At 41.3% G+C, this 27,047-nt stretch overlaps 1 protein-coding gene across 1 annotated transcript in view; it reads left to right on the top strand.

Moving 5' to 3' along the window:
• Positions 1–18,709, top strand: part of RASSF3 (Ras association domain family member 3) — a 43,633-nt gene extending 24,924 nt beyond the window's left edge. The window contains exons 2-5 of the mRNA XM_029616309.1: positions 2,308–2,415; positions 2,903–3,164; positions 11,590–11,705; positions 16,472–18,709. Of these exons, the coding sequence (XP_029472169.1) occupies positions 2,308–2,415; positions 2,903–3,164; positions 11,590–11,705; positions 16,472–16,621 (636 nt within the window). The 3' untranslated portion in view covers positions 16,622–18,709. The remainder of the gene's footprint in view (positions 1–2,307; positions 2,416–2,902; positions 3,165–11,589; positions 11,706–16,471) is intronic.
• Positions 18,710–27,047: the final 8,338 nt, after the last annotated feature.

The following is a 27,047-nucleotide window of genomic DNA, read 5'->3' as shown; positions in this document are numbered from 1 at the left end:
GCATCATATAAGACACAAAGTAGGTCCAAGTGAAGAAAATAGGAATGAGATTAAGTACTGGAAAACTTAACACATAGAACATTAATACAAACCAAGAGTATTTGAAGAGAATCTTGCCAAATCTTCATACATATTTTAACTCCCTCGACCTCCTCCCACCCCTAGAAATGCCTCTTTCCCATAGGTAAATGTATTCACATTGGACAATTTTCAAAAACATGTTTTATATGGGTGAACATGTTTATGTGAAATCTTTTGAAAACTGATTTTCAAAAGTAAAAAGCCTGCAAAGGAGTTGGTAAACCTTTTAGGAGGCCAATTTTCAAAAGCCATTTACTTCTATAAAAGAGCTATTTTAAAATTGCCATCCCTTTATGTAGTTAATACACACACTGTTTCACAATATGCATACTTTTACCCACACTGAGGTGGTGGTTAGATTGGGAGAGTAAAATAACTTGTAGAGATTGCATATTCAAATCCGCAAATGTTTTTTTTTTTCTATGGATAAAGTACCTGAAGAAAAAGCAAGCGTGATTGTCTGTCTGCATGTACTCCTGAACCTGTAGCAATTTTCAAAGGAAAAGCATGCACATACTTTTGGTGAAAAGCCTATGGGTAAAAATTATACATAGACTTTGCATCAATAGCAGCAGTTTGAAAATTGCCCCCAGGTCATTTGTTTCCCAACCCTGACCCGGAGGCATGTTTAACCGGTGTGGTTTTTCAAGCTGTCTGTAGTGAATGTACTTAATTTGGCATACATTGGAGAACGAGTGTATACAAATCTCTCCTGGGTATGTTATTGTGGCAATCCTAAAAATCCTACTATCTAGGTGTGCCTCCAAGAGAGCCTTGGGGAAACACAGCCCTAGATGACCAGGAGGTAAAGTGGGTACTTGGAGGGTAAGGCCACAGCAAAAAAAAAAACTTCATTTCTTTTTTTCTTCAGTCTCCACTGCAAAGGGTGTTTGGGTGTGAATATGCATGTAGTGCTAGAATAAATTGCCAATATACATAGTAACAAATCACCAGGACTTGATGGCATTCACGCCAGTGTTCTGAAGAGCCTCAAATATGAAACTGAAAATCTAATATTGGTAATCTGTAACTTTTATAATTAAAATCTGTTAGTCCTTAAATTGGAAGGTAGCCAGTATAATGCCAATTTTTAAAAAGGATTTCAGGAGTGATCCAGGAAACCTTTGGACTAGTGAATCTGATATCTGTGCTAGGAAGTGATTAGGTAAGAATAGAGAGGTTCATATTCAAGTCATTTAGAGAACTCAAGTTATCTAAATAGCATTTTTTGGCATATTCAGCCACTTATCTGTTTAAATTGTAGTAGTTAGGCTAGAATTTAACCAGATAAGTTAAGGGCATTCCAGGGACATAACTGGGAGGAATTGAGTTAGCTGGATAACTTATCCAGCTAACTCTGTTTGGTCCATAGGACTATCTTAAAGTTAGCTGGATAATGTTTGTCCTAAAATTTATCTAGACAACAAAAATGATATAGAATGGCTTCCTTATGCAGGACTGTTCAGTTTTGGAGATGAGATGATTGAGAGGGCATATGATAGACAACATCACCATAGGGTCCTCATCTGTTACGTGCATCCAGTCATTAAATTCTGTGACATGCACCCTGCATAAGAAGCGAATATCAATGTGCCCCACTTACTACACCAGACAAGGATATTTTAATTTGGTACAACTAGAAGATGATTTTGTTATTAGTCCTTTTATTATAGAATTTAAGAATATTTAAACATTTGTTCTTTGTAATAAAATGTTACAATTCTAGGTCTCTATTTGAAATGTTAGATTATCCTTTTTCTATTATGAGATATAGAGACCAGGAGAGCAGGCAGTACATTCCATTGAACCACGTGACCATGCAGTGCAATTGTAGAATCTATGGCATCATGTTTGGTATTGGGCATTTATGTTGACTCAATGTTTGTGAGGACTGAAAAATATACTTAATTGGTGGGATCAGATATATGAACCAGGTTTTCTCTTGTTCTCAGGGAGGCAAGTTGATCCTTGGAAGGAAAGCTGAGCCATACATTACAAATACTAGTCTTAATCTGTATCCTTTTTCTTAGGTTGGATAATACATTCTGTTTGGCATACTTAAAAAATGTAATAAAGCCATCAAGCTCAGCATTCTGTCTCCAAAAGTGGCCATTCTGGATCACTTGGTAGTACCTGACTGATCCTAATGGGAAATAGCTTCTTTGGCAAATTTGATGAAGCTTTTTGTTCTGTCAGTTTTTAACTGAAGTCTCGTGCTTATTTCAGGATGTTGAAAAAGAAAGAGAGAGCCATTCTTATCTTAGTAAAGAAGAAACCAGAGAGAAGATCCACAACTACAATTTGACTGTTACAGATAAATTAAAGATGACCTTGGTAAGAGCTATGCAGACCTCTTCGCTTTTATTAAGTAACAGATAGAAATGCTATATAAACTTTTCTTTTATACCTTCATTAAGAACAGTAAATATCATGTGTGATGGAAATTGATATGAATTTATTCATATAACATGGGTATTCATAGCAATATATCAGGACTTGCCACTATGAAAGGGGAATCCATCCAGTGTACAAATCCTGCTGACACTCGTGAGCTTGAGCAAGTCATGTCACCCTCCATTGCTTCAAGTTTTAAGCACTCTGGGGACAGGACCTGACTGTAATGCACTTTGAAGCGGATAACCAGTTATAGAAGGCGGAATATAAATACAATTTAAAAAAAGGGGAGCAACTTGCCTGTTCTGCACCAGCACTCCTTTACAAGCAAGTTGTATAGAACTGCTGTAAGCCATGGTGATCTCTATTGTGTATGATGTGTGCTTACAGGTGTAAATTACAGATTATAAATGTTTTTCTTTGATAGCATTCCAATGGGATGTACACTGGCTTTATTAAAGTTCAGTTGGAGCTAAGCAGACCTATCACTCTACAAACTCCTGCAAATCCAAGAATCCATGTTTATAATGAGGCTGCGTTTTACCTGCCTAAAGGCTGCACGAACACGCTTCACATCAGTAGTGCTAACACTTGTCGTGAAGTTGTTGAAGCTTTGCTGAAGAAGTTCTTGGTTGCCAATGACCCTGCCAAGTTTGCACTTTATAAGCGCTGCCAGAAGGAAGACCAAGGTATTGTGTACCATGTGTAATCCTGTTTAGAATGTTTACCTGTAAAAACAATTTAAATAAGGTGTTTAGCTAGGGCCAGCATAGTGACTCAATGGCAAGTGCTATACACTATAAATGTAAACACTACGTCAACAATCAGTTGTTCAAATAATTTCAAAATTTCAAATTTTTCAAAAACAAGATCCCATTAAACAGGATCCCATTATTTATACATCGGGTGCAAATGGCTTATAGACCTTCATATCATCCCGTGGGCTTTTGAGCATCTCTGCTCTTTGCTTAAGCCGCTTATGGGATCATCTTTAATCATAGGTCTTTTTTCACCTGTATCCAAATTTTTTGTTTTTTCAAAGCAATTTTCGTTTGTATAAAATAAGCTATTTCAAAGCAAGCTATTGAGATCCTCTTATTTCACTCTTACAGTGGTAAGTTCAAGGTACTTTCCTTTCAGTGGTAACAGAGTACAGTTCAACGTGATCACGTTTCGTGTCCAAAGCTGCCTCAGGAACTTCTCTGATAGTGGGTTAACTCTCAATTGTTAATGGGATATTCTTAGTTGCGTTTTAATTCATTAAATCGCGAACGTATACATTGCGTCGTTGCGGTGCGGGAGATGCTTCCTACTCTGTTACCACCGAAAGGAAAGTACCTTGAACTTACCACTGTAAGAGTGAAATGATAAGAGGATCTCAATAGCTTGCTTTGAAATAGTATATTTTATACAAACGAAAATTGCTTTGAAAAATTTGGATATGGGTGAAAAAGACCTATGATTAAAGATGATCCCATAAGCGGCCTAAGCAAAGAGCAGAGATGTTCAAAAGACCGCGGGATGGTATGAAGGTCTATAAACAATTTACACCCGATTGTATAAATAATGGGATCTTGTTTTTGAAAAATTTGAAATATTTAAACAACCGATTGACGTAGTGTTTACATTTATTTTGAAATAATCATTGACTTTGGGGGGGAAAAAAAAGTAATCACAATAAATGCTATACACTGCCATGCCGGAGACCTAGGTTTGATTAACAGGCTAAGTTTCTGCTCTTCAGGCTGTCTAAGGATGCTGCAGGGGCAACATTCACAGACGGGGGAAAGAAGTATTAGCCATTGTTAATTGGTAACACTCAGTGTCCAGACTTAGAGACCACATTCTGAGTTTTAGAAGGAGCTACAGTTTAATGATCTTCATCCAAGGACCATTGTGATGGCTTGACTGAATAGGGGAGGCTGTTCCAGTTGAGCTAGCACAAACAAATTGTGCTATCTGGTTAATGCTGCTAAAAACAAACCAAAAAAAATCCCTGCACAATGTGAGTAATCTGCAGGGGGCTGTGGGTAAAGTGCAAAAAAAGCATTTTTCTTCAGATGTTCAGATTGCCTGGAGGAATCAATAGCTTTTTATCAGTTTTTATACTGTAGTATTTCTTTGAATGGATAAATAAGTATTCTATATTAAATACACAATTTAATGGGTGAACATTCAAGAGAGCTAACTGGCATTTTATACGGGTTTTATTAAATTGATCTTTGAGTGTATTTTGATTTAAAGTATCTGTAAAGACCCTGGCTGCAGTGTGGCCATGCTGCCTGCAGGGGTCCCTCAGTGGGCCACAAGCTGAGCTGCTCAGGCCTCAGACTCCATGCTGCAGCACTGCCATGCCTATTTAATCCTGCCTCACTATTTACTCCCAGCCTTATCTTAGTCCCTTTGCTTCTTGTTCTGGCCTTCAATTGTTCCTGTCTTGGATTTTGTCCTTCTCTGGGGCCGATGCAATAAAAGTGCGCAGTTAAAACGGGCACTCGTGTTGAGCCCCCTTTTTCCTAACAGGCTCACAACCACATCCCTTGGGTGCTCGATGCAATGTGTAAATGAACTGCTGTGCTAAGTACCTGCTAGGAAAAATTGTGCATCCCTAGCACTCAAAAGCATCAGGTGCCCAGGGGAGCTATGGCTGAATGCCTGTTTATGAAAACAGGCACTCAATACAAGCATCTGTTTTATTGCTCCATAATTTGATTAGCGATAGAGGAAGCAAGATATATATTATGTATCCATATTTATCGTTTAGACCGGTGGTTCTCAACCTTTTTTCCCCATCATGACATACCTGACAGACCACACTCACATGTGTGACACACTGCTCATTTACAATTGTTTTTGTTACGTTAATCTATCCTTCCATGCTGATCTTGGTTAATCCCTTCTCCCAGTTCATTTCTTCCCTGTTAATATGTATTTTCAAGCCTTTTGTTCAAATGTAAACCGGTATGATGTCCCCACTAATACCGGTATATAAAAGTTTCTAAATAAAATAAAAATTAATTACAATTCACGGCGGAAATAAAATTAAAAAAAATAAATAAAGGCCCAGTATTCTTATTGTTAAGAATGACACAAGGGAAAGATACATATAGGGGTAGATTTTACAAGATACGCACGTAGTCTATAAAATCTGGGGTCAGCGCGCACAAGGGGGCGCACATTTGTGCACCTTGCGTGCGCCGAGCCCTGTGCACGCTGCCCGTTCTCTCTGAAGGAAGGAACTTTCCATTCACCCCCTCCCTACCTTTATCTTAAGTTACTACTGCCTCCGGGCAGTAGTAACTTAAGATATGTGCCCCAACACAGGCCGCTGTGTTGGGGCACTCGGCCATGCCCCCGACCGCCCTTTTTGCAAGCCCCGGGGCTTGCGTGCGCCGCCAAGCCTATGCAAAATAGGCTCGGTGCGCGCAGAGGGGATTTAAAAGGGTTACGCACGTACCTTGTGCGCGTAACCCTTTTAAAATCCAGCCCATATTGTCTGAACAGAAATTGCATAAATAGTAAACATCTCACACCAAAACAGCACCAATTTCCAGTACTCAAAACAGTAAACACCTTACTTAAGAAAAGGCAACACTGAAAATATTACACCAGGCTTTAAGACATCAATACACCTCCTATTAGGAAAATGGAATAAGCCAGACTACACGCCAGCAGAAAACCTCGCCTGAATCACATGTGCTGACCCTCACCTAACAAAGAATAAAGAGACCAAAACGCATAACTAGAAGCATGCAGACAAAAACTGAATTGGAAACTGCAACAAGCCAGGGTCTCTGTATGCAGTGTAATAAAGGAAAAAGAAAAACACCACCAGTTCATATCAAGAAATATAAAATCAATAGCAGCAAAACCATACTAACAAAAAGAACAGATTATTTCGAAACGGCTGGTGAATGAAATGTCCAGTAATTAAAAACTCATATCAAAAATTTCTAGATACCAATAAAATATTTCAAAATAGCAGACACAAAGGCCCAATAATGAAAAATAAGGATACAAAAAATGTTTTGCTCTGCATACCTGGGAATGGTTGATATCCAGGTGCCCTGAGATTGTTTTGAATTAGCAGGAGGGATGGTTTGCTTGTAACTTTCTCCTCTCTCTTCACACACAAGCTCTCTCTCACTGGCTCTCAATCGCTCACATATGCACATGCTTTTTCTCTCTCACTTATATAGGCTCTTAATCACATATATACACAAATGCGGTCTGTCTTTTTATGCTTATACATACAGGCTTCCAATCGCGCACACACTCTCATTCACATGCTTTCTCTCCCTCTCTCACCTAAACAGCTCTCAATCACTCACACATGATCTCTCTTTACTAACATCAACCAAAGAAATGTGCAGGGAAAAATTCAATGTCCACCATAGTTCAATAATAAAGTGTATTCATTCAAACCAGCAACTCAACAGTGTTTGTAATAGCAATTTTGAGTACAAAGTGGGTCCCCCCGACAATGACCCATGTTTCGCCGTGAGGGACAAAACAAAACTTGTGTTCTAAAAATGAAAGCATAATATACATTTAGAAACCAGAATGTTAAAACAAGGGTGGCTAACAAAAGATGGTAGGCGGCAACTTTTAAATGGTTAAAACTCTTTTAAACATACCTGTGTTCAATTCAACATTCGGCATCACTGGGAGTGCAACGCTAACATGAAAATGGTGGCCATGTAACTTCAATATTTTTGGCGTGAAATTTCAGCAACCAATCAAATAAGAGTTCTATAAACTGGACGTTACGGAGGACTAGCACAGCAATATTAAAGATAAGAGGAAGACGTGAAAGAAAACTAAGACAGCTCATGTAATCTAGCGCTATACAGAGTCAAAAATATATTTAACCATATTGGAACAATAGGACATCTTAAACATTATAAAAAGTGCTAACATGCAAATTATAGTAATTTAAATAGTTTAGCACATTAGAACAACATGCAAGGAAACTGATACAGTAAGAGAACCTGAAGACAGAATTAGGTGAAATAGTGCCATTCAATTTCTTTATTGAGCCCATAAAGTGTTAAACTGTTCAAATTGAAAATCCATCTTTGTTCTCTGCGGATGAGGATTTCAGAAAAGTTTCCCCCTCGATACGGAGGAGAGATCACACAAGGTCGGAGATGTTATGTGATTTTTCAACCCAGTGAGGAACTAAAGGGGCGTTTTCACGAAGATTCAGGAGACTGGATCTATGTTCAATTATTCTAGTTTTTATGGGTCTCGTAGTTTTGCCTACATACATTATTCTCTGCCTGTGCCAAAAAAAATCTAAGTGACACCAGATGTTAGACAGTTAGAATTGAATTTGAGGGCACAAGTTTTATTAGACTGAGGTTCGGTAAAAGAGGTTAAAGAATAGTGATAATGGACATACTGAGCATACTTCGCAAGGGCTATAACCATTAAGCACAGGTTGGAGATAATCTAAAGAGCGTAATTCCAAATGAACCAGGAAATCTTCCTCTGTGAAAAGTAAAGCGGATAGGATGTTGGAAAACATCATGTATGGATAATAAGGGCCAATAACGACTGATTATACCACAATTTAGATCTTCGGATGGTGGTATAAATTGTATTTTACCATATTCTGTTCACAGCAAGGCAATTGTTTCCATAATCCGTCGTTATTGGCCCTTATTATCCATACATGATGTTTTCCTATCCACTTTACTTTTCACAGAGGAAGAAATCTATGAGATATCTGGGTAAATAGTGCATTTTTTTTTTTAAGTTGCAGGCAAATCAGTGGCGTATATTGCAATTTTCAAAAGTGCATTGATCATTGCAAAGAAAACCACTCTTTGTAATATTCGATTTTAAGAATGGAAGAAAAGACCTCAGAAAAATGATGCGGTGGCTATAAAAAGCTCAAAGCATCATGCTTTAATCGTAAGTCAAAATATCTCCAACCACCATTCTTAATTTTCTTTTCCTTAGTGTTTATAGTAACTATAATTTAACAAAGCTTATTTTCTGCTATTAAAATCTACTGCTATTAATCAAGTTTGCTTAGGGAATAGCCACTGCTATTAATTGCATCAGTAGCATGGGATGATCTTAGTGTTGGGTAATTGCCAGGTTCTTGTGGCCTGGTTTCGGCCTCTGTTGGAAACAGGTGCTGGGCTTGATGGACCCTTGGTCTGACCCGGCATGGCAATTTCTTATGTTCTTAATCGCAATAACTGCAATGGGAATCAGTTAGCTTTGATGCAATCACAACATAGACTTAAAACTTTTTCTGAAGAAAAACTATTACAAAAAAAAAAATGCAAGGAAGAACTCATCTGATTTCTTCCACTGCAATGGTTTTCAATTTGGCTCAGCTATGCAGTTGCAGTAGCAATGCGAAACCAAAGCAAACGGTCATCATTTCACAAAAAGCTGCTTCAGGGCAGTTCCCTACAAAAAAACAATAAAGCTGTAATTAAACACCAAATTATCCGCAGGCAGATACAGTAAGGAGCGGTAGGAAGAGGTGTGTTACGGCTGGGCGCACCCGCGTTTGCCGCACGCACAGTTCGGATCACCTACTGCTCGATACTGTATTGAAATAGCTTGCAAATGCAAGTTGCGTCCATGAAGCATTAGGCCCACGCAATCCATGTTACTGTATAGAGCGCTATACAGCGCCTATGCAGTATCCTGGGTGCGTTGGTACCTGTCATTTCAAATGTCATTTCAAATGATGTTTGAAATGACAGGTACTGGGGGGATTGCGAGTCCTCCTCCCCCCCCCCCCCCTCCCGAAGCAAGGCGCAGGGCGAAAATCGGCTCGACATGTCATTAAAACAAAAGTAAATAAAGTATAATAAAAGTAAACTTACTGCATGTGAATTTTCTTTGAACAGTCCTCTCTCTCTCTCCTCCTCCCGAGGCGCGTACTGCGGCTCCCCGGGGTAGCCGGTGGCGGGCGAAAGCGAATGAATGCATGCCCGTATGCGGCGGGAGCCGGCGGGCATGCATTCATTCACTCACCTTCGCAGGCGTGCATTCATCCAGGCGGAGGGAGCCGGCGGCGAAAGCAGCTTCCAGCAGCCCCCGCCAGCGGTGAATGAATGCGCACCTGTGCGTGCAATTTGGGAGCTCAAGGCGTGACGTCGGCGTTCGTTAATGCACTGCCTTGAGCGCCCAAATTGCACGCACAGGCGCACATTCATTTACCTTCGCCGGCGGGGGCTGCTGGAAGCCGCTTTCGCCGCCGGCTCCCTCTGCTGGATGGATGCATGCACGCCCGCCGGCGAAGGTGAGTGAATGAATGCGCTCCCGCAGCGTACGGGCGGGCATTCATTCGCTTTCACCGCCGGCTCCCCCCGGGAGGCAGGGGAGCCGCAGTCCGCGCCTCGGGAGGAGGGGAGAGAGGACTGTTCAAAGAAAATTCACATGCAGTAAGTTTACTTTTATCATACTTTATTTACTTTTGTTTTAATGACATGTCGAGCCGATTTTCGCCCTGCGCCTTGCTTCGGGAGGGGGGGATTTTGACCAGAGCCTGCCTATTGCTGTCACACCACACTAACGCCAGGAATAAGGGTCCCGGGGGTGAGGGGGTCGTTTGCCTATGAAATTTCGTCTCTCTGACCTGACGCTCCACACTAACGCAGGGGTAAGGGTAAGCGGTAAGTTAGCAGGTTAAACGCGCGGCAAAACTACAGGTTAAAAAGGAGATAATCGGGGCGCACATTGCTGTATGGGAGGGAATAGCTAATCGGAGCGTTTACATCTCATATACATGCTGCGGGCGGAAAGGGTTACCGGTTGATTTAAAGAAGCGGTAAGGATGAGTTAAAAGGGATAGTGAATCGCGGGTTGGACTTACGCGGCCAAATCGTGAGTTAGAAGCAGGGTAACTGCGGCCGCGCTTTACTATATCTGCCTGCTAGTGAGGTTGTAACCACGCTTTTTATCGTTTACTTACAGGCCGGTACAGTGCACTCCGGAGCACACTGTTAGCCTGCTATTGGACGCGTGTTTTCCCTTACCCCTTATTCAGTAAGGGAGGAAAACGCGTGTCCAACCCGCGGCACCTAATAGGGCCCTCAACATGCAAATGCATGTTGAGGGCCCTATTAGGTATGCGTGCGGGATACAGAAAGTAAAATGTGCAGCCAAGCCACACATTTTTACTTTCAGAAATTAGCGCCGACCTTCTGGCGCCAGGAATGACTTAATATCATAGCGATATTAAGTCAGAGGTCCCAAAAAGTGAAAAAAAAAGTGTATCAATAAATAAATAAATAAATTTGAATTCGTCCTGCAGCTGTCAGGCCGAAAACCGGAAGCTCAATTTTGCCGGTGTCCGGTTTCCGAGCCCGTGGCTGTCAATGGGCTCGAGAACCAATGCCAGCAAAATTGAGCGTCTGCTGTCAAACCCGCTGACAGCCGCCGCTTCTGTCAAAAAGGAGGCGCTAGGGACGCGCTAGTGTCCCTAGCGCATCCTTTTCCACGTTTTTACCGCGTCACCTAATTTAAATACAGAATCTCGCGCATCGGCGAAGGGCTGGTGCACACGCTGGGAGAGCGGGCATTCGTCCACTCTCCCGCAGACTTTACTGAGTCGGCCTGTTAGTTTTGGAGGAGATAACCAGGTAAGTAGATATTTTTTTTTAATTTCAGAAAAAAAGTGTCATGGGCAATTCAGTGGCATATATTGCAGCAATTTTCAAAAGTCCACTTATATATGTAAAGTGCATTTACATGTGCAAAACCCATTTTTAAGCATGTAAATCCTTTTTTTAAATTATCCCTAAATGAGTATGTAGTAAATGCATTTTTTATTTTGTATAAAATTGTTTATTGATCATCATTCAACAATTCTAATTATGTAATTTAAGTAATCATATCTTTGAACCAATTTGTTTGCCTTCATAAAATCACTGACCTGAAATTCTGTGTGTGAATTAAATTTAGATTCAGTGTCATTAAGTATTACTTCACACTTTGATTACCATTAATTTGCTCTAGAGCTCTGAATATTCACAAATTCCTCCTGATTCAATTTATGGTATAAGTGTCCTTTATTTCCATTTTATTTGCATCTTATTGCCAGAAAACAGGAAGGTAACTGTGGTTCTGTATTGTGTGCAGAGTATTTATGCAAGTTGTCAGACAGAGAACATCCACTCTATTTGCGTTTGGTGGCTGGACCTAGTACAGAAAATTTGGCCTTCATTCTACGTGAGCATGAAAAGGAAGATTTTATGGTAAGTCATAGCCATATCTTAAAGGGAGAGTACAATAAAATAAAAAATAACAAATATTTCATGTACAGTATGTTTATAGCAGCCAATCTTTTTTTTTATGTTTAAACTATTTATTAAAGAAAATGCACAGACATCGATATGCAGCGTATGGTGACTCTTACACCTGCAAATGGAGGAGAGATAATGCACATAATAAACCAACAATCCAAGGGAATAGTTCTGGCTCAAAACCTGGTGTACAGAAAATTAGTTTTGGATATATTGGAGGCTGGGGTAGTTTATGGATCAATAAAAGGCTATATGGTAAGGATGGCCTACATTGCTTCTGTAGCAGGAAGGAAGATACTAAGTGAGAAATTCAGATCATATATTATCAGACATTTAAACTAAAGAATGAGGGTGGCAGAAGATGGCCAATGAAATTGACATGTTACCCCCAAGCATTACAGGTCGTGGGATGAGAAAATAACAAAATCAATCAGCATAAAAAATCAGAAAAGGTGCATACAAAGTGCAACAAATCAAAGGAAAATTGGAAAGTTATGACTACAAATGATCGTAGTTTGGGCAATAAAATCCCAGACCTGCTGGCCCTAATGGTGGAAGTGGACTCTGACATTGTTGCTGTTAGAGAGACATGGTTCACGGATTCTCATGATTGGGATACGGCCATATTGGGCTGTAACTTGTTAAGGAAGGACAGAGGTCAGAAAAGGGGGAGGAGTAGCTCTGTAGGTGAAAAACAATATCCAAGCAACTGAACTGCAAGGAAAGTGGGGTAGAAGAGAAGCATTATGCGCTGTCCTTATAAAAAAAAAAAAAAAAAAAAGTGGTTCATCGACCTCACTCACATGGAAGACATGATCGAGGATCTGGTTGAAGACATCCAAAATGTGGGAAGGAAAGGAGAAATGCTAATTGTTGGAGACTTTAATATGCTGGATGTAGAGTGGAGAATCCCTTCTGCGGAATCTACCAGAAGCAGAGTGATAGTGGATGCCCTGCAAAGGGGCTCTCGTCAAACACATGGTACTGGAAACCATGAGGGAGGCTGTTATACTTGACCTAGCACTCAATAACAGTGAGAATGTATCTAATGCCTGGGTGGGTGCCCACCTCAGCATCGGTGATCATCAAACAGTATGGTTTGACACTGAAGTCACATGAAGACCCGAGTTTTGCATTTGAAAAATACGGACTTTGTTGAAAAGGAGACGTACCTGGAGGTAGAACTAGAAGACTGGAAGAAAATGGGAGAGGTGGAACAGTGGTCCAAACTAAAAGGAGCAATTACAAAAGCAACAAATCTGTTGGAAAATTAAACAAAAGTAAGAAATAAGAAACCGGTCTGGTTCTCAAGGGAGGTGACTTGACAAAATAAAAACAAAAAAATAGCGTTCAAGAAATATAACTGATCCCAAAAAGTGAAAACGGAAGAATATCTGGTGATACTGAGGGAGACAAATCAAGAAAACAGGCGGAAGAAAGGATAGCCAAAGGGGTAAAGCGAGGTGACAAAACATTTTTCAGATTTATCAGAAAAAGGTCTGAAGTGGTATAGTGAAATTGAAAGGTGATGAGGATCAATGTGTGGGGAAAGGAAAAAAAAAAAATGGCGGAAATACTAAACATCCTTCAGCTAGGTGTTCACTAAAGAAGACATGGGAGAAGGACAGTCACTAGTTAACAAAACTGTGGTAGGGGGTGGACTAGACAAAACTCAATTTACAGAAAAACTGAAAGTGGACAAAGTAAAGGCGCCTAATGAGGTTCATCCCAGGATACTGAGGGAGCTCAGAGATGTGCTGGCAGTTCCACTGCGTGACCTGTTCAATAGATCCCTGGAGACGGGAGTGGTGCCGAGTGACTTGAAGAGTAATGGTGGTCCTGCTTCACAAGAGTGGAAAAAGAGGAGGCTGGAAATTACAGGCCGTTTAGTCTCACCTCGATGGTGGAAAAATTAATGGAATGGCTGCCCTATGAGGAAAGGCTAAAGAAGTTAGGGCTGTTCAGTTTGGAGAAGACTACTGAGAGGACACATGAGTCTACAAAATCATAAAAGGACTTGAACAAGTTTATGTAAATCAGTTATTTACGCTCTCAGATAATAGACCAGGGGGCACTCCATGAAGTTAACAAGTAGCTCATTTAAAACAAATCAAAAAAATTTTTTTCACTCAGCACATAGTTAAGCTCTGGAATTCATTACCAGAGGATGTGGTTACAGTTTTTAATGTAACTGGATTTAAAAAAGGTTTGGATAAGTTCCTGGAGGAAAAATCCATAAACTATTACAGTAATTAATAAGCAATAGTAGCTTGTGATTTTATCTGTTTAGGTACTTGTGACTTGGATTGGCCAGTGTTAGAAACAGGATACTGGGCTTGATGACCCAGTCTGACCCAGTATGGCGTATCTTATGTTCTTAGGAAACTGATTATGATGACTCAGGATTTTGTGTTTTCAGCCCTCCTCTGCCCGAGCCTGTGTGCTCTCTCCACCAGCATGCCTCTGCTTGTTCCCTCCAGGCTCAACTCAGCCAGCATCCATTTTTCAAGAAACCTGCAAAGCTTACCATCTAGCGGACTCTCTGGTAGCCCTTTGAACCGAAGATTATTGCATCTGGATCTGTTCTCCAAATCTTCGTCTTGTTTCACAAATCTGCAGTGCGGCCTGCATCGATGTAAGATCACCTGTAGCTTTGCATATCTCATCTTGCACATCAGAAATCCGCTGCTCCACCTCATCCATTCTCTTAATACCTTTAGCAAATTACTATCATTTCTAACTTTTATATTTTATCTATTTTTTTCAAACCTGGGCTCTAAACATTTAATCATTGCCTGGCGCATTTCAGACACAGCTGTACTCACAGCAGGAGCCTCCAGGTTCACTGTTCCAGTGGCCATCTTGATCTTGCAAGGACTACTTTTTTTTTTCCTCTGACCTTCTTGGCAGCTCTAGTACTCATAGCTCAATAGACCATTGATTTGTACTGAGAAGATAATCTTGCTAATCACATCTTTTAGGCTATTGTCTGTATAGGTATAAGTCAGATGGATGAAGATAGCCCCCAGAGCAAAGCTTCCCTAAATCTTGCCTTGCCCACAGCGTCACATGATCTGTCAATTTTTTAAATAAATTTGACTTCTACCTTTATTATAGTGAAGAATCCAGGCATAGTCTGTTCTATGTATTATAAACAAGACTTTTCTATGTCTTAATGGTACACTTGTAATCCTATTGCCTGCATTGTGTATATAAAATACTGGTTTGTCTTTAGTAAAAACGAGACGCTTTATTAGAGTACACTTGCTCCTATTTTGATGCAGCTTGATACTAGATGCAACTAACATCGTAAGATCTACTATATAAATTGTGGATTTTGCTATACTTAAAATGATCCACTGATGAAGAGTGGTAAACTATGCAAGAAGCTGCTTGTGCCCTATCCAATCCCTGGAATACTTAGGGAGAAATATCTCATCTTTGTCAGACAAACCCTCACCAAGGTGAAATTTAAGCTTACCTGATAATTTCCTTGAGTCCTGCTAGACTAGACCTTAGTTATGGGAATTTCCCTATCCACAGCTGCTGGAGACAGAAGACTCACCTTTTCTTTTCTCCCTTGTGACATGTCTGGCTATAAGGGAGGTGGGGCCTGAGGCAGTTGCCAGTCACCTTCCGTCAGAGCAAGAAAGAGACAGTTACCTTACTCAAAGAATAAAAAAAAAAGTCAAGAGGCACTCTTCAACATAGCACAGGGCCGAGTTACCCTTACCTCAAAGCGCCTAGAGTTTGGGATTATTTCCACCATTTGAGGCTCTTGACAGCCACAGTAGATTTGGTCCGCTGGGCCCATTACAGAAGTCCCACTTGTCCCGGTGATCCTCAGTCGAGAAACTGAGGCTTATCTCCCTTTAACCCTAAGCCTGGGATAGTGGAGTCTATCAGTTTACTAAAAGGAATAGAGCTGGATCCTCCTCCATGGATTATCATACCCATCAATGCCAGCAGCCTCTGCTGAGGAGCCCATTGCCAAGGACAAATAGATCGGGGGCAAGGGAAGAAGCAGTTCAAAATTTGACAGAAAATGCTGACTCAGGGCTGCTTTTCAGGAGATACTTGTGCAGATACTCAGTACTCACCTCCTTCCTCCACTTGCTTGATTTGCCCTGTAGTCCCAAAATAAATGCATTTTGCATGGGAGTACAGGCATTTATTTTTTTTTTTCCCCCAAGAAAGATTGTATTGGTTATTCCGATAGGTCTTGCTGCACTATTATGGAATGCTGACAGATAATACTAAAGTTGGTGGTTGGGAGAGCATACTGCTGTTTGATTTTCATTATGTTCTAGGAGTTCCACAAACATTTATTCCTTACATCTTCCTAACAGATTACTTTCCCACCATGGTTGAATCTTTGTGCTTTATCAATCTTTTTATATACTAGTATTATACATGAATTGGGTTCTGATAAAAAGTCAGCTTAGCAAGAAACATAGTTAAAGAGTAAACTATAGAAGGTTTTTTTTGGTTTTTTAAAGAGGGGAATTTCCATAATAAAATGATGCATGCATGCACCATTATTCCAGGAAGTATAAAAATGAGAGAAACCTTTATAACAAAGTGACAGGAATGACACTGAGGATACAATCAATCAAAGAAACCATCATTGATGAAGAATGGAACTTTACATTTCTTGTAACTTTTCAGTATATCTGATTCACAATGATCCTCATTAATATGCAACATTTTTGTTTCAGTGGGAAGCCTTTAGTCTTCCAGAACTCCGGAACTTCTTGAAGATATTGGACAAAGAAGAGGAGGAGCAGCTACAAGTCTTAAAGAGGCAGTATTCATCTTATAAAGAAAAGCTAGAAGAAGCCTTGAATGGAATGTGGAAATCAGGATAAAGCATGGACCACAAGAACTAGGAAACTGGCATGTTACTTTCCTAGTTCTTTCATGTAGCCTACCCAGTCCAATATAGCATTCAAGATAGCAACAAGAGACAAATGTCTAAGACATTTATTTTGTAATAGTTGGGTACTTGTGCCTTATCTGTAGATGTAATCCCATGAACTGGATCACTTTAATTTACATGTACCCATAACTCTTCACAGGATCCTGCAGACTTGTTTGTTCTGTACAGTACTTTGAAGTCACCTGCCAGGAGGGGGAGGAGTTAGATGGTTTCTGGATGCCAATCAGTATATCTAGGACCTTTTGCAATGTCGGTTTGTTCTGTTTAGAGAATGGAGTGCTATAAAGGGGAGGAATGTGAATCCTAACTAATGAATTTATGAAACGTTTGCAAAGATATAATAGAGAAGGTATAAAGCAAGTGGGAAAAAAAGTAAGAGTTGTAAGAATTTTGTTTAAAAGGAAGGAATTTGAGGCAGAAGTGCACACAGTTAAGGACAGGGAAGCTGGTTGTATAAGCATGAGAGTGTTTTGGCTGGTAACTGTTGGAATAATCCATTAGTAAAAATGGAGCAAAAGTAAGTGTGCATGAAGCAGTTAATTAAAGCCAAATATTTGTCTGGAAGAGTAAGTAAAAGTGTAAAAATTAGCAGGGAAACTAGTTCTGAAGGGTTTGCAGAATAAGATCCTGTTAGATATGACCTACTGTAAGCATGAGATTCTGAATATGCTCTGAGCAACATCTTTGGGGTATACTAGCTAATAGTCAGATGTTTATACACAATAACCTATCTATTAAAAATGGCCCCAGAACAGAAATACAGAATCTTATAAGCGTTAAACTTTATCAGGTAGATGAGATAGTTATGTATTTTACTGCAGTGAATCATTGTTTTTATATGGAAATATTTATAAAGTTGCACATGACTAGAAACCAAAGAAATGTAAGTGCAGAATAAAAGCCATAACTGTTGAATACCATATACCAAAAATTTGATGGCCCAAAAGCTGGTGCTCATTGAATGGTGGAAATGAATTTAAGATTCAGGGACAATGAAATTGTACATTTGTTAATTCCTAAGGAATATTTCAGCACTTGGGTAATATCTGGTGTATGTTTGGAAAATTCTTATAAGATTTTCCTTTATCTTGAGATTTGTGCCTTTTTACTTAATAGTTTAATATGCAATTTTGTGTCAGCACTGTTATTGAAAGGCTATTTTTGTCATTACCTGGTACATCCAAGGAGATGTATGCAATAAATAGCCAGAATAAATGACAATCATTTCTATAGTTCACAGCAAAATCCAAAATAGTTTGGTTTTATTTCACATGTAACAATGTAGTATGTGTGAGACTTCAGTCACATCAGTTATAAATTGACACCTTAATGCTAGTTCAGGGAATGCCTTTCCATTTTGTAATTCAGCATGCTGAATTTCTGAATTTCATTTAATTTCTACATATGTGTAATCTAAAAAAAAATTGCTACATGCTTCAAGTCACTAGTATGTTTTTCAGAAACTATATATAAATATACACACATGCCCAGGAATTCATACATACACATACACGTGTATGTGCGCACACACGATCTAATGGGTATTTATAGATTTTGTACTGTGAAATTTTTTTTTGTTACTTGAAGTTGGTTGTTTTTTTTTTTAAACATTTTTTCAGCGCTTTATCCAAAAAGCTAAAAAAATAACACATGCACTGCATGCTATTATTTCAGGGGGGAGAGGAAACCTACTGGATTATATGTTAGTCTGCAATTCTTAGTAGTTGTAAGACTGAATTTCTCACACACTGGTAAAAGCAGCTTCTAATTTAGAAAGTGATTAGGGCAAATGCTCTGAAATAGTTCTGAAAATGTTGAGTGGTTAAGCTTTTTACATGAAATACTTGAGGTCTGTAGCTGACAATGAAGGGAGAGAAATGTAAAGGTTAAATTGTTATACTATTTATAATTTTGAGGCAAGTTTAAATCTATTTTTATAGGGGTGTGTGTGTTTAGAATTGCTACTGAAATGATATGTTTCAACTCCCATATTAAAGTTGCATTTGTCCATACTTGACACTTGTCCATGTGTGTGTCTTTCTTTTGAGAATGCAGCAGAGCTAATGGTGCATGTTTCAGTGTTGTGGTTTCATGCTGTGTAAAGTTTTTTTGTTTGTTTTTTTTTTTATATTGCACCTAAAGTTTGTTTTGGTGGTTTGTTTTTTTGTAATTTAAACCTATACTTTAAGGATTTCCAGGCTTCCTGCCTTTGAAGTTCTAGCTAGGGGCTATTTCTGTAGTCTGAATTGAAATTGTAAATTTCCTAGCATGTGAATAGATGGATTCAGGACCAGTGAGTTATGCACCTCTACCAGCAGATGGAGATGGAGCAAGCTGACGTCACAGTATATATAGTCCTGCCGTGACATCAGCCTGCCAGTATTCTCAGTCTCCAGCAGATGGTGGCCGTGCATTTCCCTACAGGAGGATTACTTTGAAATTTAGAGGTGAATTAATAGGAGCTTTGAGTTGCCCCGCTCTCCTGCGGTGATACCTAATGGTCCCTCCCCCGGTTGAGAATTCCTGAGGTGATTTCCATGGTCCCTCAGATGAGTGCCTTGATCTGGTAGCTGGCTTCTCTACTAGTGTGGACTTAGCTGATTTTTAACAGCTGAAAGGCAGCGGATGCAGGACGTCAAGCGCGGCGGTGACTGTCTTCAGGTAAGTGTGGGGGTTTTTTTTTGTTAAAAGTCAGAGGGATTATTGTAAGACTTCCTCCAATCTCCATGCTAGATGTGCTGTTCCAACATTTTTTCCTGCTTCCGTGGGGCATCTCAGCCTGGAGTATCCTCTAACTTGTGCCAGTGCTGCATAGAGGCTCGGAGAATTATCTTCCTCTGATTCTCCTAAGCCTGGTTCTTCCCAGCCTGATGAGGGCCTGGTTAAGGGCATATCTGGAGGGATGTCAGACCTTGGAACTCTCTTGGCTGGTTCCTCAGGAGGGGAAGGCAGCTGAATGGGTATTGCTCAAGTGCCTCCTGTTTTTGGCATGGATCCTTCTGCCTTTTCTTGGGTAGAATTTTTTTCAAAGATTGCGATCCTTTCTTCATGCGCAATCCTCGGCCCCATATAATCCTGTCAGGTCATATTCTCAGGTGGTAGCCTCTCCCTTTTCGGTACTACTGTTAAGCACAGGAGTACATCTTGATTGACTGCAGGTACTCCAGATAGGAATCTGGATGGCACTGAAGATGGAAGCAGATCCTGACTGGAAAATGGGGAAATTCTTCCTGAACTGGAACCATATAGGACTATGTTGCAGAGCTTTTATAGAGATGAACTGCTGGCCCAGATTTGCCAAACATTGAAGATGCTGGGAGTACCTGGGGCAGATTCCATGTCTGAACCAAAGAAAATTCCCATTTTGGTTTCTTTGCGAAAAGCCTCTTGGTTTTTTTTTTTCCCTGTTATGGAGGGCATTCAAGAATTGATTGATCTTGAGAGGGGACGCCCTGGAGGCAAATTTCAAAGGGGGTCTGACCTTGGAAGGCCTGTACCTTCTGGATCCTGTGGTGAGCAAGCATCTGTGTTTTCTGAAAGTAGATGCGCTTGTCTGTGCCATCTCTAAATGGACGACTATCCCCTTGGAGGGAGGAGCAGCCTTGAAGAATGTGTATTATAGGAGGATTGAAGCCATTCTTAAAGCATTTGAAGCAAGGCAATGACCTTGTAGATAGATTCTTGTTGTTCTTGGGTGGCTTGCTCTGGTTTGCTTCTCTCTCAGGAGGTTGATGATTGGTATAAATTCCAGGGCAGTTATGGAACCTGCCCCTGCCTTTTTACCAGACACAGGCTGTGATTTGGTGCATGCTTTGGTAATAGCAGCCAAGCTTCAGTTATGGCTGAGAAATTGGTCAGCTGATGCGACCTCCAAAGCTAATCTTGTGAAATTGCCCTTTAAAGACTTGCTCTTGTTTGGGAATGAGTTGGAGAAATCCCTGGTTCCTTGGTTGCCAGAGGATGATAAGCAGTCACTGCACCCCTTTTTGTATGAGGGGTTGCCTTAGAGGTTCCAAGCGGTTTCACCTGTACAGAGGGGTGCCCTTCAGAAGACTCAACCTTTTGGAAGATCTCTGTCCTTTTGTGCCTCCCAATGAAGGTTTGCTGATCCACCTCTGGGAACAGGAAATCGGGGGACTTCTCTCTCATCAGAGGTGAATCGAAATTACTTTGAATCAGTGGTTCCTGGAGGTGATATGAAAGGGATATGCGCTGGAGTTTTGCAGTGTTCCTGGTGTCTTCCTGCCATTCCCCACAGAAAAGGCAGGCACTGGAGTGTACACTGTCAAGGCTCCTCAGTCTGAGGGCTGTGCCAGTACACTTGTTTCAGAAAATACAGCTTGATATTCCATTTATTTCATTGTGCCCAAGAAGGAGGGCCCCTTTTGTCCCCATCCTGGATCTTAAAGGGGTCAACCGTCATTTGCGGGTAACTCATTTTCGCATGGAAACTGCACTCTGTGATAATGGCCATGCGGTCGTGGGAATTTATGCCACAGAAAGATCCAAGGAGGTCAGACTTTCATATTCCTATCTGATTGGAGCACAGTTTCCTGCATTTTTTTCCTGAGATATTTTGCTGTTAGGTATTCAAATGTCAGGAGTTTAGTCATATTTGATTTCCACTTCAAGAGAATTGGGCACTCTCTCAACCCAAGTAATTAAAATGACCTTTTTCTTTATTAGAGCAGATTTTTAAAAAAATAATTTGACACAGTTTAGCTTTCACTGAACTATTTTCATCCATACCAAAAAGCCACCGTTTTGGCCTTAGTGTCAGAGGTATGCTAATCAGCCCTTCTAAATAAGTTTTTTAACTCTTCCCAAAACTTCCGAATTTTAGGATTGTCCCAAAACCCATGGATGTGTTCTCCTATCGCTACCCCACATTTCACACACATGGCAGAATCACAGAGTTTTGCTCTGGCTTGTAATATGAATGCCTGACTCAGAAATTTGAATTGAGTCTCTGGAAGTAACATTTTCAGTGATTTTTCTCAATGTTCTTGAAACATTGCCTCATATCTTATACCATCATTGTAAATTCTGACCACTTGCTCCACTTATCCATAACTTCCTTCAAATCTTTATCCTTTTTGACTGTAATGCCCTATTAAACTTAGCACATTAATTTTTTCCTTTCTTATTGCCCAGAATCATCTCTTCCAGAGGTTTATTGTGCCCTAAATCCGGGTGCTGTTTAATACTCCCATATAAATAATGTCTTACTTGAAGGTACACACAAAAATCTCCGTGTGGTCATTGAAATTTAGTTTGTAGCTCCTGAAGCGCATAGACTGTATTAGTGTCTCCTATGAGCAACTGTCTGAGCTGTCTCAGATCTTTCATGCTCCCAACCTTGAAAACTGGTTATGCATCCCTGGTTTGAATTGTAGGTTACCTTAAATGGATATAAAAGAGGTCACTTTGTTTATTGTTTTCATTAATTTACATAAGGCCCAGGCCCTTCTACATGATCACACTATTAAAAGCTCTTTCACTTCCCCAGGGACATCTTTCTCTGCCCCCTGGATCAATTAATTCAGACAGCAATGACCTAGCCATCCTTGTAATAACTGCGAAGGAGAAAATACAGATATTTCAAGCAGTCATTAATCTATAACGTGCCTTAGCATGCAGGCCAAATTATATAAATGTATGTTTGGGCACTTCAATCCTCCTTTATCTAGGGGTCTTGTCAGTATTTCCAAAGAGACTATTGCCATTTTCCCATTTCATAGAAAGGCTTTGAAGTTCTTATTAATATCAATAATATCTTTCTTTTGTAGCCAAATAAGAAGTATCTGGGGACAGTTATCATTTTTAGTATTTGGATCCTTCCTATTAGGAAAAGAGGTGGAGACTTCCATTGATTTAAAGATTTTACCGTAGCTTATAGAAGGGGGTGGAACATTTACGTCATATTTTTCCCATGTCAGAAGGTATTTTTATCCCTAAATTTATTTCCCCCTCTCTATTTAACAAATGTTGTACTCCATTTTTCTTTTAAGGTGTCCAAAACATCTAGGACCTCTCATTTATCTTGATTTATTTTTAAACCTGCAAATTCTCCAAATTTGTTTTGATGATGTAGCATTTTCGATAATTCCTAGGGTTGGTCAAAAATATCATACATCGTTGGCAAAAGTCACTATTTTAAAGGAATGGCCCTGCTGTACAAACCCTTGAACAGATTTGTCACTTTCTATTTTCTTTAACAGGGGGTCATTGGATAAAATATACAACAAAGGAGATAATTGACAGCCCTGATGCACACCCCTTTTTACATGAAAGTCAGCGGACTTGTGACCATTAGCTATGATATTAGATTTTATTCATTTTTATTGGTATTTCAGAAACAAAGTCATACAACAAAATTCCAGTTCTTTTCAAAAACTAGCCTCTGCGATCCATAGCTGTATCGTTTTAGTTAGAAAAACTAATTTCCAAGCCTAAATACTTGGCAGCATAAAACTCTAACTGGAGATCCCAAAGGAACTCACTCATTTTAATGAGTCCATTTTGGCATGGCTTTCATGGAGTCACAGCAGTCTAAATGGATCACTGCCTTCAGTAACCACCTCAGGGATGTCAGATTGTGTCTTTAAACTGTGATTCTTTTGCTTGGTACAGACTTGCAGACCAGTTTGTTCCTCGCAGGAGCTGACTCCAGCATGACTCCCATGTGTAGAGATCCCTTCAAGATCCGCTCATTGTTTCAACTCACCATTTAGTATTTAATTTGTGGAACCGACATTTCTTCCAGGCAGCCTCAAGGCGGGGCTTCTCCTAGCTGGTACAGAGTTTTGTTCTGTCTGGCTGCCCGCATCTTCCTGCATGAACTAGTGTCCTCTTTCCCTTGTCTGTCTTTTCTGCGCTGCTGAATGCACGCAGAGCTTTTTTCTCCTACTCCCTTCAGGTATTTCTCGCTAGAAGAAAAGAAAACCAACAGCACTTTTCAGTGCTATGATGGGGCCGAAACCACCTGGCTTCAAATACTGCCAGTGCAGCAAGGTGATGCTAATCACAGACGGCCACAATTACTGTTACATTTACCTGGGACCATGACCAGTTGGCTTGCCGTGACTGTGGTCGCATGTCCCCTAAAAATGGCGCTACTGAGAAAGGACAATGGGGGCTTCTATGCCCCGCCGTCTGAGTCCCACTCCTTGCCAGGAACAAGCATGAAGTGGCTGAAAAGAGAAAAAGAGCCTCTTCACTGGGACCTCAAGGGTAAGGCATGAAAAAGTCGAAGATGCCCGTGCCTACATTACCTGGCCCACCATGGCAGTCACCACGAGCCTAGACAATACGTCGAGGGGCCGAGAATGAGAGTGCTATCCACCCAATGCGAAGCTGAAAGCATTGAAACAAACCGAAGCAGGAGCCCAAGTGAACCAACCGGCCCAGGACATCAACACCAATGCAAGATCGTTCCACACATGCGTCAGGAGATTGATGCACCAACGTATGGTGCAGTGCTTCGAGACACGGCACAGTCACATGACACGCTGAGGGACACCCAGTGGTATCCGGCTTCGACTCATACCATGTCACACTGAAAGATCTCCTCCTCAACGCAGCTGGCAAGGCACAAGCATCAGCATGGCTTGGGAAGGAGACCATAGATTCCCCAGGGGATCTCCACCACAGATTAGATGCATAGTAAGGAATTCTCAGACGTTATATCACTGTCAGATTATCTGGACTCTGAGGTCTCTTCCTTCTCATCACTCCGTGTGTACTTAGATATCTTCTCCATATCCAAACATAAGAGGAGGTCCCCACAATTGCAGGAGCTGTTCACAAAATGGAAACGCCTTCTGCAGGTGATACCCTACTGACCTACTGGCCCCGGGGACTGGACTCTGATAGGCCAATTAACTCCCTCTAAGCCGGAGGACAAGCAGCCAAAGCCGCGGGCCCCTTCCGTTCCCAACAGGAAAGTTCTGGCTGAGCAAGCAATCTCTCAGATCTCAGCGGTCCTCTCTGGACTCTTTGTATCCCTGCAGCCCAGTGACCAGGCACTACCTCTGACTAGCCTGTCATCTGGGGATGGTCCTCCTGAGGATGAGGCACAAGTTCCAGGGGGAAATTCTCCAAGGAAAGTACGTTCACCTCCACCCCAATTCTCTCCCCAGCCAAGCTTGCATTTGCAGGACTTGCCCCCCCCCCCCCCCCTCTACCACAGGAATGCCATCAGACCCACCTGAGGAGCTGCCTGAACCCTCCTCCCCACCAGAGGACCTGTCTTGAAGTTCATTGAAAAGGTGGGAGCGAAGCTTAAAATTGAGATTAAGAAGGTCCCAGACCCAAGGATGGAGGTCCTGGGGATACTGAAAACCTTTGAGATGCTGGCCAAGTCTATGCACATTGGCCAGATGATTACAAGCCACTCAGAGGCCTTCTGCCCACCAGATCCTCACAATTCTAGGGCTCTTGGCGGCAGCAATCTACATGGTTCCACACACCAGACTACACATGCGTCGACTGCAGTGGTGTCTCAAAGCGAGGTAGACTCAAAACAAGCAACCCTTGTCAGTCTGCTTCACCCAAGCCATGCACAGGGACATAGCTTGGTGGCTGCACCCATGAACGCTCACAACGGATGCCTTATTCCAGTTCCCATCTCATGAAGTAATCCTCACCACGGATGCTTCGCATATGGGATGGGTAGCTCACATAGGCCTCCTGCAAATGCAAGGCCTATGTTCACCGTCTGAGCGAGCCCAGCAGATAAACCTCCTGGAGATGCTGTGCAAGGAAGCGACAACCATTCTGGACTGGGCGGTCCAGCACTTGATCACGTTGCAAGCCGCCTATCTTCTGGGGATGACAAACGTGCAGGCAGACCGTCTGAGCAGGATCTTTCATCCACACGAGTGGTCGCTGAACCAAAAAGTGGTGGATGACATTTTTGCCTAGTGGGGGTACCCAGACCGTGGACTTATTTGCCACCGTGTACAACAGAAAGATACGCATTCTGTTCCGTGTTTCTGAGTCTACTGAGATCCACACAGGACGCCTTCCTAATCCCCTGGTTGGAGGGCCTTTTCTCCCATACCACTCCTATTGTGCACTATCTAGAAGTGTATGGAAGATGTCGCCGACTTAATCCTGATAGCCCCAGCATAGGCATACCACAGTTGGTGAGACTATCTCGTTCATCTGTCAATAGCTCCTCCCATTCCACTAGGCCACGACATGGATCTCCTTTTGCAGAAGGGGGGATCTCTTTGGCATCCCATGCAGTCCTCTCTCCATTTTACAGCATGGAGATTGAAAGGACACTACTGACTGAGCAAGGGGTATCGCACAAGGTCCAGAATGCCCTGATCTTGCATAATTCCTACTCGTGGAGACCTTATCTCAAGTGGAAACTATACTCCATCTGGTGCTGGCAGCACACGGTAGACCTGCTTGCCTGTTCGCCTGAAATCCTGCTGGATTATCTTCACACTCTCTTTACCAATCAGGCTTGGCAATGGCCTCAGTGCAAATACATGTCAGTACGATAGAAGGCTATTACTGCCCACACAATGGTCTCCCGGTATTGTCTCACCCATTGGTTTCTCGTTTCATGAGGGGCCTCCTGCACCTCGGGCCCCCAGTGGCAAAGCCTCCCATGCCATGGGACCTGAATCTGGTACTAGAACAGCTTGTTACCTCCTTTCGAAATGATGGAAGGTTCTCATATGAAATATTTAACCTGGAAGGTGGTGTTCCTCATGGCTTTGATGTCTGCTAGAAGAGTTAGCAAACTATAAGCACTAGTTCATTACCCACCTTATCTGCAGTTTCACCAGATAAAGTAACCCTCCGAACCCACCCATCTTTCCTGCCTAAGGTGGTCTCGGCGTTCCACCTTAATCAGACATTTGCTGTTCCTACATTTTTCCAAAACCACATAGCAATGCAAGAGAGCACCTGTTGCATACCCTGGGCTGCAGAAGGTCACTAGCATACTACAAACAAGAGAGCGCATGTGATAGTTACTTAGTACCGACATTTCTATTAGTAATGCTGTTTCCTCTTTTACCACTATGTCAGGTTTTCTAACATTAAGCATTTAATTGGTCTGGGAATCAATTATTATACTCTATGATTTATGCAAAGAATTTACATAAGATAGAATAACTGTAAAAGTAATGTAAAAAAATTGGCAGTGGAAATATGGGCGGAGCTTGCAGCAGAGTTGGGGTGGAACTTGGTCGGCCCTCCCAATCAAAAAGGCATTCCACAGCCCCTGTCTCTAGGCACAGTCACACCATGGCATGATACATAAATATTATGATATTCTCTGTTTTATTCTTCATTCCCTTCCTGATAATTCCTAACATTTGATTTTTGACTGC

Source organism: Rhinatrema bivittatum, chromosome 9, assembly GCF_901001135.1.
Source record: "Rhinatrema bivittatum chromosome 9, aRhiBiv1.1, whole genome shotgun sequence".
Classification (NCBI taxonomy): Eukaryota; Metazoa; Chordata; class Amphibia; order Gymnophiona; family Rhinatrematidae; genus Rhinatrema; species Rhinatrema bivittatum.
The sequence above is the reverse complement of the archived record's forward strand: the minus strand, read 5'-3'. Positions and strand labels throughout refer to the sequence as shown.